Source organism: Convolutriloba macropyga, unplaced genomic scaffold (assembly GCF_964194025.1).
Source record: "Convolutriloba macropyga unplaced genomic scaffold, txConMacr16.3 SCAFFOLD_1146, whole genome shotgun sequence".
Lineage (NCBI taxonomy): Eukaryota > Metazoa > Xenacoelomorpha > Acoela > Convolutidae > Convolutriloba > Convolutriloba macropyga.
Genome location: NW_027449754.1, coordinates 26,017 through 39,752, shown reverse-complemented (window position 1 = coordinate 39,752; position 13,736 = coordinate 26,017). Strand labels below are relative to the sequence as shown.

The following is a 13,736-nucleotide window of genomic DNA, read 5'->3' as shown; positions in this document are numbered from 1 at the left end:
TGGTCAAAATTGTTGGTTTCGCTTGTTATCGATTTTTGACAAAATCATAATGCGCACCGAAGAATTCATTTTAATTCCAAAACGAATTTTTGCTTCACATCAACCGGTAAAAAAAGAAGTTTTGGACAATCCCCTTTATAAACAGAAAGCTGCACAGCTGTCTCATTTGCAAAGAAACCAGTCCACTTGAACCAGTTGAGACTGCAAACAAACTGATGATTGAAACAGCAGAAGAGGAGAAAACAGAACCCATGAGCGAAGACAGCGAGATTGAACCGGTAGTGAAAAAACAAAGAAAAAGCGACGATTTCACCTCGATAATGATAGAGCTAGAAGTTATGAATAAAAACCAAATCAAAAGATCAAAAATCATACTTGACTTGATTAACCAATCTGAAACAGTCACCATAGAGTCGAACGACGTTCTTCACGTTAATAAAGAAACACTGGGCATCTAAGCTTCAACATTTCTGTACAATCTACAGCAACCAACTAAAAAAATTGACATTGGAAAATACTCAAAAATTTTATTTGCTCTTAATATCTCACCTCATCTTGTTGCAAATACACATGCCAAGCAAATCTTGGAAGCCTCGTCTGAAAGTGAACAAGAATTTTTCCCAAGTGGAGAACAACCCAGTCAACAAGAGTTCTCCTCTACTGGAGAACGACTTAGTGGCTCAAAACCAACCCGAAAAAAATATAAAGAAGAAACGGACCAAACGCCAGACAAAGAAGAGACCAGTCAGAAGATGTGGTCTTTCTTTTCCTGAAGTAAAAAAATTGGATCAGTTGTATTTAAAAGGACCAGCTTCGTATGGAAGCATAAAACGACTACAGACTGAAAGCAAGCTCCCTATAGGCAAATTCCTGTCCTATTTGGAGACAAAGCCGTCTTTCACAAAGTACCGTTCAATTCGATTAAAATTTCCTAGGCTTAAAGTTTTTGTAAAAGACATTAACGAAATTTGGTCTCTGGATTTGGCACACGTTGATAAATTAGCAAAGTATGACCGCAATATCAAGTATCTCCTAGTAGCGGTTGATTGTTTGTCAAGATATTTACGAGTGGAACCATTAAAAACAAAGTACGCAACAGAAGCCGCTGAAGCATTCAAAAAGATGATCAAAAACAAACAACCCGAAAAAGTATGGGTTGACGATGGCACAGAATTTCTGGGAGAATTCAAACAATTGTGCAACAAACGCGGAATTCAGTTATATAGTACTTTCAGTGAAAAAGGTCAGCTTTTGCAGAGAGGAACATTAGATCTCTCAAAAAGATAATTCATCGGTATCTCGAAGAAAAGTGGACCTATAGCTACATTGACCAATTAGACCAATTTGTGAAAACAATCAATTCAAGAGTCAATCGAGTAACTAAAATTGCTCCCAACAAAGTTACAAAAAAAGATGTGCCACGATTAGTTTCATTGACAGCCCAAACAAGCTCAAATCAGAAGCCCAAGTTTTACATTGGAGACTTTGTGAGAACAGTTAAAAAAGATAAAGCACTCGGGACAAAGTCTTTGAAATAACGGGAATACCGACATTAAGCCCACCAACATACTGCTTAGTCGAATCAAGGAACCAATTCAAGGAAAATTTTATCAACCAGAATTACAACTTGTCAGGCTCCCTCTTGTTGAAAATGTCCAACAACCGGTTTGAAGACGAGTTTACAGTTCACGTTGTTTCATCCGCTTCAATGGAAATATTTGATTCAAACACACTTGCATCATTTCAAAATTTTTTTAATGACGAAATTCAACTTGCAGGTGATTGGAGAGTGGCGTTAAGTGAAATCATATTCCCAATAAAAATAGAAAACATAGTAAACGGAAATCTAATTGTGTACAACTTAAAAGACTATGAAGATTCCCAAAAGATGTCTTCGGGAGCTATTGTTATTTCTAGACCTTATAGTGGACAACAGTTTACTTTTATGACAGGAACCTTTGATACAGTGGCACAACTTCTTGCTACAATTAAGCGAACAATTGGACTGCCCTATTTTTCTTTCAGAGAGTTGAAGAGCTCTGGAAAATATGAAATTTTATTTGGAAAGTATGAGGGAATTACATTTCCCAGCGAGGAAATGCCGAGCATTATTGGATTTAAGGGTATTCCTGACGGTAATGGAATACATATTGGGTACAAAATGATTCCCAATGCGAACAGGTTTATGAAAAGTGATGATACGAAAGCTTATTATGGGGAGTTCCCAGCTGATCTTTGTGCTGGAAAGCATCTAATTTTCATCTACACTAACATAATTGAGTATCAATACGTTGGTGACACTAAGGCTCCTCTTTAGCGAGTCAATGATTCAAAACAACGTCTGAAAAACGGTAGTGTTTGTGAGCTTGAACCAACTCATCGGATAGTTTTTACAAATTTAGACTATAAGAAGCTCCTAACCAACACAATTCAATCGATTTCAATTGAACTGAGAACGGAAACAGGATATTTAGTTCCCTTTTCGGGAACTGGAAAAGTTATTCTAACACTACAATTCAAAAAATTTTCCTCCTAAAATGGATTCTTATTATGCGAATCAAGCAACGTCTTTGCCTCACTTCTCTGGACATTATCGTCAAAGAGGAAGTCGTTTTGGAGCCCTAGCTGCAGGCATTGGACGTGTTGCGCTGCCTTTAGCACGTCGTTTCATTTTGCCGACAGCGAAGCGTATCGGGAAAGAGCTTTTTTGAAACAAAGTGTTCCAGAGATTTTGGATGTAGTCGGAAGCAAAAAATCTCCTAAACAGGCGTTTAAAAATACAATCGCAAAAACTGTTAAAAAACAGACAGGGGGATCTCGACGAAACACTTCACGTCGGAGGAAGTCAAGTCGAGTCAAGCCACAGAAAGCGATCAACAAACGCAAAAAAAACCATTTCAACGCACAGAGCTCCAAAAAGAAGTCGGTCAGATTTTTTTGCCAGAGTGAACGATGATCGCTAATTTGTTACCATCAGAAGCAACTAACAGTTCTTTGGATTTATTCGAAAAACCTTCTCTTTTAGTAACTTTCGATGGTAGTTTTTGTCAAAAGTTGGGCCCAGTCTACAGTCCAAATGGACCCATGTTAGAATTTGAAGTCGCCGGTGACCGAAATAATTTTATTGAATTACAGAAAATTTTCTTGGAAGTAAAATGTAAAATTGTCCAGTCATCAGAAGCTGATTTGACATATGACGCAGGAGCAGCAACAGATGTTACGAAGACAGATGCTCCCTATTTTTGCAATAATGTGTTACATTCACTCTTCTCTGACTGTACAGTGTCTGCTAGTGGACTAAAAATTTCAAACACTAACGGAAACTATGCTCATAAAAGTTTTATTGAAACAGAATTTTCACATAACAAAGATGCAAAAAACACCTGGCTGGCATGTCAGGGTTACTCCTACGAAGAACCTCCAGGAGCGCTGTCAACTGGAGAAGTGAACAGAAGAAAAGCCTTAGTGAGGCAATCAACTGAGTGCACATTCTACGGTAAAGTTGCAGTCGACTTTTTCGCTTGCGACAGACATTTGCTAAGTGGTGTGACACTTCGCATTGCATTTAGACGGTCAATAGATGATTTTGTAATAATGTCTGACGATGCTGCCAAACACTACAAAGTAAAAATTGTCGAAGCTAATTTGTATGTGCGCAGGATGACATTGAACGCTGATGTTGTATCGGCTATTGAAACAACTTTATTAACAAGTCCAGCTTCGTATCCCTACCTGGAGACTCTAACAAAAACGTTTCTGGCGTCAACGGGTCTCCACAGTTGGAAACAAGAAGATATTTTTGCCAGTGAACCGATTCGTAGACTAGCAATTTGTCTGAACACTAACGAAGCGTTTCTTGGTAACAACAAACAAAATCCATTTAATTTCCACAAATTCGACCTTGAGCAGATTTATATTTATCGAAACGGTTTACCTGTGGCAGACAGTCCGATATCAACAAGTGATGACAAACGTCTTTACTTTAACACAATATCGGATTTAGCTTACATCGACAATGGTCAAGGAATAAGTTTGACAGATTACCCAAACCATTTCATAATGGTTTTTGATTTAACCAGCACCCAACAAGCATCCCACAATTTTATTCATCCTGAGCTTACAAATTCGTCAATTTTTATTGAGTTGAAATTTTCTGCGGCCTTACCGAACAATATAGAAATATACATTATTGGCGAAAAAGCTAGCACAATATTTGTTGATAGTGCAAGAAGAGTATCAAATAATCACATTCTGACAAATTAATGATGGATGAAGATGATATTAATGGTTTAAGCCAAGGTTGCAAAACTCTTAAACATAAATTCCATGGTGTGTTTGCGGCCAACAACTTTCCGGAAAAAATGAACAGAAACAGCTTTCTTATTGTTATTGCAGCAACTGCTGAAAATATTGGCAGCCACTGGTTACTATTAAGCAGAAAAAACAATCAACTTTTGTTTGCCGATCCCCTTGGTCAACCCATTTCATCGTACAAACACCTATATCAAAGAACCGTTTCCGTTGGCAGCAATCACAACATCTATCAACTCTTGGAGAATCAACCAATTCAAAGAGCAAACTCTAAACTTTGTGGACTTTTTTGTATTTATATTGCTCATTTTGTTTTCAATGCTCAAAAACTTGTAAATATTAGCGATAATGAATTGATTCGTTTCGCTTTTCATATGATGTTCTAACCTTACTAACTTGAGAAATTTATTTTTTTTTCAAAACTTTACTTTTTCTTCATACACAAAGCGAACACTCAATAAATCAGAATCAATATTCAATTTTCCATATCCACTCATAAAAATATCCATAATTTGACAAAAAGCGCCAGAATGAGGACCATAAAAAACTGTTTCAACTCTTCGTAATATTTCACTATTAACAAAATCAGTTTGAACTTGTTTCGATGGAGGCCGGGCATTGTAGATAGTTTTTTGAGCAACTACTGGCATCTTGGCACTCTGTTTGAGATTGACATTTGTTTGTTTTGCAGAGCTGCTTTTCGATAAATTGTTGTGGTTAGCAAAAGCTGGCAGTGGTTTGCGCACTGACTGTGAATCGGTTTTTTCTCCCGAACCGTTGAATTCGATTGCCATTTTGAGCTTTGTAAAAACGTCTCCATTAGTTTCCAAGTTTGGTGCAGTCCAAAACAAGAATATGAAAGCTGTATAAACACAAGGCACAGGAAAGCTCTGATATCGTTTCACTGTTTCGTTTTCAAAAGTAGTTGTATCAATCAGAACGTGATAATGGTTGTTTACTAAATTGCAAAATTCGGAATCAATATGTGCACACACTGCATAAAAATTTCCAATAGAAAAGCTAGGTTTTTCTTCAAGAATGAGAAATTTGAACTGTTTCTGAAATTCTTTAAAGTAATTTGGAGAACCCTCAAACACCGCCTCAACCATCGTTGTTGACAACTTCTTTTTAAATTTTTGGTTTCTTCGCTAGTGGTGGTTTTGTTGTTGACAGCTGATCAGTCACTGAGTACTGTATTTTGCTAGCTGAGCTGACCAAATTTTCAAACTCTCCACGAGTTAGAGAAATTCTCTGTTCAAACTCGTAATCGTCTGTTGCTTTTTTGAACAATTTCAGAAATACATATGTCCCTGTCTTTTCATAGGTTTTCAGCGTTGCTCTGATTAAGCGCTTATCAGTTTTGGAAATATCGAAATAACAATCACCAGACTCTGTGTCTTTAGTGGAGGTGAAAGGCAGAGTGTGCAACTTGTTTTATTACTTTCAAGTGTTATAATGTGTAAAACTCCAACTCAATGGTGCGGCAAGTTGGGTTTAAACAAGTGTCGTCAAACTGCCTAATTAAATCCAAATGATTTGTGAATACAGGCTCAAGTACGTCTATTGCGTACTTGAGTCTGTCTGTTGTTCAAATATTGCATAATTAATTTCAGCTGTGACCTTAGATAAGGCAAAAAACATAGGTGAATCTAGGTGTGTACTTGGATTCAGCAGTGCACTGTACACCTTTTATTGGAATTATATGCGTACCATATGTTTTGAGAACACAAATGTGACCCACCCTGGGTGGGTATTTGGACAAGCAGTGCAGTGTACACTGTTTATTGGAATTATATGCGGACCACATGTTTAAAACTTGGAACAGATGTGTCCCTAGGTGTGTATTTGGACCAGCAGTGCAGTGTACACTGTTTATTGGAATTATATGCGGACCACATGTTTTGGTTCTATAGAGAAAACAAATGTGACCCTAGGTGTGTATTTGGACCAGCAGTGCAGTGTACACTGTTTATAGGAATTATATGCGGACCAAACGTTTATAACTTGGAACAGATGTGACCACAAGTGAACCTACAGCAGTAATTAAATTCTGATAAGAATAAACATGCATCAGCGTACAATGAAATGCTAATAATAAAATACGCTCTAGATAAGAACTGAGTTAGTACACACTATAAAGTGTATCGACCCATGTATAATAACAAAATTAAGAGCATATAACAGAGCACATACACTACCAAAATTAAAACCATATTTGACCCCAGATATAATTTGTTGAATTACACGTTGTGCAATATAACTTTAAAAATAGTTATTCATTTTCTTTAAACCTTGCGTTCAGTGCACTTTGCTTTCTTTCAACAGTTCGTTACCAGACGAACACCTACCAACAGTCTTCTATCAAATTGGTTTTAATTCCTTTGTCAAAATTTGTACAAAAATTACGTCCTTTCAAATACTTGCTGAATCTGTAATTTCCTTGGAGCGAACATTGGTTTATCAGACAGTGTTCGAAAACTTTGTTGTGCTTATTCAACAGAAGAGACAAAGCGATGTTTGGCAAACTTACCAGCACTGTTTGATACCTAAGCTTTTCATTAACGCAATTGCTTCTTTACCAGAGAAGACAGAACCAGCAGAATGCAGTCTTATTACATCAGGGGGACATTTACCTCCAAAAACTTTGCCAACATTTCAACATCTTCGCATGGAATCATTACCTGACGACGTTAAACGAATTTTGTTTCGTTACGATTGCGACTGTGTGCCTCTGTTTGAAAACCAGCTAGGGGCTTATCAGGCTTGCGAAAACTTAGCTGACATGTGGGGCATAAAGTCATCACCTTGCTCCCCAGAAAATCAATTGCATTTGGATTCAGCCAGCTTGCCAGTAACACCAGCAGTTGATCCGAGTCCCAGTTTGACACCGACATCTAGTCCATCTCTCTTTGCGGGAATTCACAAGAACAATTCTACGGCTCTGTTCAATGACAACCAGTTTGATACAACGCTACTGTCAGCTACACAATTTCAAACACCAGAACCAGCACGTGTTTTTGGTGTTACAGACACGCCAAAGATTTGCAATGCACCAAAGAAACGGCTACCTGAGAATACTTTAATGGACTTATTTGATTAACTTGAAAATTAAACTTAATGGATCACCACAAAACTCTTTTATATAGTGAGACGCTAACTTGATTTTGTTTCAAGAATGTGTGATTTCAACTTATTAAAAGCTGAATTTAACTTTATATCTGTTTTATAGCTTTAAATCTACTGAGTCAAAGAAATTAAAATTTTGCTACTGATCAAGTTCGAACATGTTCAGAAAAGATTTTCATTATGACGTAAACATTTGTTTCCTAACAAACACTCAATTATTACAACTACAATGACGTGGTGAGATTTTTCATTATTATATCCAGAAATACTTTTCCCAATCTGCAAAACTTTTGTTAATATTATATATATTAAACATAAAGTTTAGAGATATAGCCATATGTGATAGTATGCGGTATTAACGCTAATGACATGCTAACTCCATGCAACAGCTGTAGCATGGATTGAATTCCAAATTCAATTCATAAGTCGAAGAAATGATCAAAAAATAAAAAATAATCAAAGAAAATTTTTCGAAAAAATGCATTTCAAACGTCAAATTTTGACACTTAATTCAGTAGATGCCCTCTTCAGTTTGCACTAGAATCCACTCTCATTTGTTACTTGGGGATCAATTGAAAAAAAAGCATGTTAGTTAAAAAAAAGAGAAAAACTCAAAATAAAAGAATTTTTTTAATAACATGACCTCTGACATTTGACCCCAAAAAAGAGGGTTCCAAAAAATACTTGGGATGAAACTGATTGTTCAGTAAGACTCAGCATACTCTAAAGTACAAAACATCTCGTCACACTCGTCAAATTTTACTCATCCGTTATGGAGATAATTAGCCCCTAATTAGCGACTAATTAATGGTTATTTAACCTAATTACTAATTACTGACAAAAAATTCAATTTTTTGCAACGGTTTCGTACTCACTGCTTGATGCCCGACATTTTTGCTCATAAGCATCATCATCAAAAAACGGCTCCTTCACCGATTTTTGAAACATCTGGCAATTATTGTCACATTAACATCTGGCATTAATTAGCATATGAAGTACCCTAAGGAAAGATGTTAGATTGGTTTTCTTTACATTTTTGGACTTATCGGGCCCTCAGTGTAAAATTATCTCAAAACAGCTGTCATCAAAAAAGCCCTCAGAAAAAAGACACATGTTTATGTCATGTAATTGTCATGTAATTGTTAATTAATTACTTGAATGACAGAAATACAAACTTTTTTCTGTTTATTTTTGAGCAATTTTTTTATATGGGTCCTATGTTTTTTGGCACGGGGAGCATTTTTGCTCACCACACTTAAGAACGTAGGACAACTCGAACCATCCGTAATTGAAAATGCATAAAATAGCGCATTTTATTACAATTTTGAAAATTAGCATGTTTTTCCAGGTTCTCGAAAAAATTTTTTTGACGCAAACGATGATCAGCAATACTCGGTAGGGTTCCTTGTGGTGGTAAATTTTGGCATACGATTGCAATGGAGAGTTGAAAACACATCTTTTTTCTCTCAAAGGTAACAAAATTTTGAAATAAAGGTATGCGCCAAAACCGACCAATCAGAAAACAGCATTTTAAAACTTCGAATTTGGCGCCTCTGCAGTACTGTAGTCTCTAATACTGTAAACCCGAGAACCCATTTCTTGTTCATTTGTTTCTACTGTTCGTACTCGAGTTTAACAATTCTTTCTTAAAGGTAGACAATTCAAAAATGGGTTTCCAGTGTCGTTATTGTGATTCTCTTCTGAGTACAAAAGTAAATCGCTCCAGGCATGAGCATAAATTCCATCCTGTTGAGATTGGTTTACCCGTATACCAATGCTCATTATGTGAGTTTACTTGTCGGAAGATTTCTTTGCTCGAAGACCACATGAAAACTGCACACCAACGATTCACCAATTGCTGTCAAAGCTGCCTACTCGGATTCAACGATTGCCATCTTTAAGTACAGCATATGACTTCCGTTCATCACTTACCAGTCCTAGGTGAACAATTTCAGCCTCAAGACACTCCGTTGGAAAGTGCATTCAATGGAGTGCTGAGATCGTTCGAGTCAACAGAGACCGAAGAATCCAATGATCTCGAAAACTTCATGCGGATACAAAAACTCAAAATAGACACTCTAATAAGTGAGCAGTTGACCCAGGGTCCCCAAAAAGTTCAACTATGTGCAAAATTGCGGCTTATCAAAGTTCTGCATGATGAGCCAGATATACCAGAAGATGATCGTATTGAAATATACGCAAACTCTCTGATGACTCCTGTCTACGCAAAAACGGACTGTCGGATGAAGCGTATTGGCAAATGGTGGAGAAGATGATGAGTGTATTAGCAACATTCAACTCATTGGGAAGTGGTTGGACACTCGAAAAAGTTCTCAAAGTTGACGCCAAATTCGCACGTTACAGACCAATTCATGGTTCATCATACATCGCGTTGCCATCAAAAATTGCCAACTGTAGAGGATTGCTCAACGTTAGGAACCACGCAGATCGAGATTGCTTCAGGTATTGCTTTGTGGCGGCTTATCACCTGTATCATCAAATAAATCTAGATAGAATTGATCGAAACTATCAAACCGACAAAACTTCACCAACAACATACAATCAACCAGGACTTCATCAACCTCTGGGCGATTTTACTATGCCCATGGGCTTTGCAGACATTCCTCAATTTGAAGCACTTAACAACGTTCAGGTAAACGTGTTTGGATACGATAACGGCCAGTTTTTCCCTCTGAAATTTTCGTCATATAGTTCAGATTTTGTAGTGGATTTACTTTTGCTGTACGACTGTGACCGTCATCACTACGTCCTCATTACAAACCTTGTGAAGGTTGTTTGCTAGGTGCGAGAACTTGATTATAGATTCTCTTACAACATTTGTCGAAACTGCTTTTGGATTTGTCGAGAAGGACTTGAAAGTTACAACCTACATCTCAGTAACTGTTGCAAAAGTGCCCCTGCCGTAATTCATATGCCTTCAAGTGAGAACAACTCATACAAGTTCACGAACTTGGCTGCTACGTGGTTTGTCTCTCTTGTTATCTATTTTGACTTCGAGTCTTTCTTACGACCCGTGTCTACTTGCAAGGGACCAAGTGATAAAGCCTTTACACAGGTCAAGGAGATACATGAACCGTGTGGCTTTGCACTAACAGTGATAGATCAGCACTCATCAAAGCCAATCTATCATCATGTAGACAGTTCTCCTGCTTGCATGACAAATTTTGTCAAAATGCTTCACAAACTAGCCAGAGATATTTATCAGCAGCAAAGGAAGCACTCTTTCTTCAAAGGCGATAGACGAAACTTGGGAAAATCTAACGCTACGCACTGTTGGATTTGTGAAAAATCGTTTTCAGAAACGGAAGATCCAGAGAACACAATTGACTTGGACCATTGCCACTACAGTGGTAAATTCTTGGGATGGGCACATGAGAAATGCAATCGTTTGAGACGAAATATCAATTTCACCCCTGTTGTGGGTCATAATATTCAAAATTATGACTTACATCACATTTGCTTGGCACTGAACAACTGCGAGCCAACCACAACCATCAGCGTCATACCAACCACCGACGAAAAATACATATCAATGACATTTGATGTGCTTATTGACATTTTCGTAACGGAAAAGAGAAAAACAGTGAAAGTTTACGAATATCTTCGGTTCATAGACTCCTTCAAGATGATGAACAGTTCTTCAGAGAAACTTGTTGAAATTTTATCCGATGACCTCTTCGAAATAATGAGGGCAATGTTTTCTACGTTATCTGATGCTCACCTTCAGCTACTTAAACAGAAAGGCTACTACCCTTACTCTTATGTGACTGGTCGGTCCAAGTTCAGTGACACCAGTCTCCCACCACTGAGCAAGTGGGGTAACACTCTGGACGGAGGGGCAGTGAAGGTAATGGAGACTAATTTACAACATGCACGCAGGATGTGGGAAATTCTGGAATGTGGAACACTGCAGGATTACCATGACTCATACTTGAAGCTCGACTGTGCACTACACGCAAGTGTTTGCGAATTCCATCGACAGTTGAGTTTCGATACGTACAAACTGGAATGTATGCACTTCTTCACCCTACCCAATATGGCTAAGGAAGCATCACTTAGAATCTGCAAAGCCAATGTCGAGTTACTGAATGAGCGTGAACACTTGGACATGATTGAACCCGCAATTCGCGGTGGAGTCACATCTGTCTTTGAAAGTCGGCGCTTCACTGCAAATAACTCCTATATTCCCAACAACGACAGCACAGAGGAATCCTGTTTTGGTTTCTGTGTCGACGCTAAAAACCTTTATGGCGGCGTAATGCAATTAGAGAAACTACCGGTTGCCGACTTTACGTTCAACACAGAGATTCAAATTCAAGAGATTTTGTACACCGCCGATGACGCTAGCATTGGATACTTCGTAGAGGTCGATCTCTCTTACCCGCCGAGTCTTCATGATGAGCACCGCGATTTTCCGTTGGCGCCACAAAAGACGTGGTTGAAGACGAGTGGTTGAGCGATTACCAGATCGAATAGAAAGAACAGTACAATGTCCCATCTTCCAAAATAAAGAAACTCCTGCAAACTTTCTTTGATAAAGAGAGATATGTGGTCCACTACAAACTGCTGAAACTCTATGTCCAACTCGGCTTGGTAATCAGAAAGGCTCACAGAGTGCTTCAATTTCGACAAGAAAACTGGCTATCGCCATACATTACACTAAAAAGTGAAAAGCGGCAAGTTGCGTCAAACAAGTTTGAAGAGAACTTTTATAAACTGATGAATAATGCAGTTTATGGTAAAAAATGTGAATCCAAAAGTCGCAGAAATAAAATAACAATTGCACGAGATGCAGAGCATGCGCTAAAGATAATATCCAGATTTGAGTTTGATCGCTTTATGATATTTGGAGAGAATTTAGCAGCCTTGACCACACGACCGAAGTCCATATATTGGAACACTCCCACTATTGTGGGAGCGACTATCTTAGATCTTGCAAAATTCCACATGTACTCATTCCAATACAATGTCAAGCGCCCCAACTTTAACTGTCGCCTTCTTTACAGCGATACAGATAGTCTCCTTTATGCGATAAAAAGTGACGATTTTTATACAGAGTTATCGCAGAAGCCTCAGTCAGTATTAAGTCATTTTGATTTCTCAAATTACCCACCCAATCACTTTCTTTACGATACCACTAACAAAAGAGTCGTCCTCAAATACAAGGACGAGTTCGCCGGCGACTATATTACTGACTTTATCTGTTTGAAGCCGAAGCTGTACTCCATCCTGTCAAAAAGTAAGTTTATTCTCTCTCATAAAACAAAATTGTTAGTTGTTGTATAAAAATTCGTATTGGGTTATTAGGCATCTGGAAGGTGTTAAATCGTTATATATTTACATAGGGTGTTAGTAATCATAATAGCACCTAATATTTCTCATTTCTTTCTTTCTTTTAGGTTGTCGAAAACTTTCAGCAAAAGGGGCTACGAGGGCCACACAACAACATCTTCGCCACGTCGACTTCTTAAACACTCTCAGCACTGGAAACCACCTGCGCTCAGAGAACACCAGGATTGTGTCCGACCACCACAGGCTGCAGACATTTACTACAAACAAAATTTGTCTGTCAGCTTTTGACAACAAGCGCTATATACTACCCGATGGCATAAAAAACCTCCCGTTTGGCCATTATGAAATTGGCGATTATGCTATCGATGAAATTGATTGGATTAACGACGATGTGGAATGGGATTATGACGATTTTAGCGACTTACTATTGAGCTCGAGCCCAGAGTGGGATAACAGTTTTGTTGTACCACACTCTTCTCCAGATACCACCACCACCCAAAGCTCCAACACATGGCAACCACCAGACCCCGGTTTTGTCGCCGCTCAGAATATAAATGATTCCGATATTGAAAGTAGCGATATCGTTGATTTCGATGCCAGTTTCGAAGAAAACTCTACGCCCGATAATCCGTTCATTAATTTTGAGGCAGAAGAAGCAAGTGAAAGCGAGTCAGAGGGCCCTGTGTGTAAAACTGCAAGGCGATATTAGACTGCATAATTAAATTTAATTGCCCAGAGAGAGACACGCAAAATTGAACCAGTATTGATTTTGCATGCAGGGTGAAATTTGGTTTTAATTTTATTTGTTTGAGTGTTTTGAAATCAAAAGCAAGCGGCGAGACAGAAAGCAAAGTTAAAGGGAAACAAGGGCGGCAGAATAAGGAAGGGAGGGGAAATAAAAGAGTCGAAATGGAAAGATTCAGTAGGAAAGGGAAATATAGAGCGGCGGAAAGATTTTATCCCACCTATCCTATTCCCACTTAACT

At 38.1% G+C, this 13,736-nt stretch overlaps 1 protein-coding gene across 1 annotated transcript; it reads left to right on the top strand.

Moving 5' to 3' along the window:
• The first annotated feature begins 10,369 nt into the window (after positions 1–10,369).
• Positions 10,370–11,914, top strand: LOC142355303 (uncharacterized). The gene has a single exon (XM_075407513.1). It carries the CDS (start codon positions 10,370–10,372, stop codon positions 11,912–11,914), a length of 1,545 nt encoding a protein of 514 aa, XP_075263628.1.
• The last annotated feature ends 1,822 nt before the right edge of the window (positions 11,915–13,736 follow it).

What these genes read in the sequence shown, in the direction of transcription:
- LOC142355303 (XM_075407513.1), top strand. Translation starts at nt 10,370, where the DNA reads ATGCCTTCAAGTGAGAACAACTCATACAAGTTCACGAACTTGGCTGCT.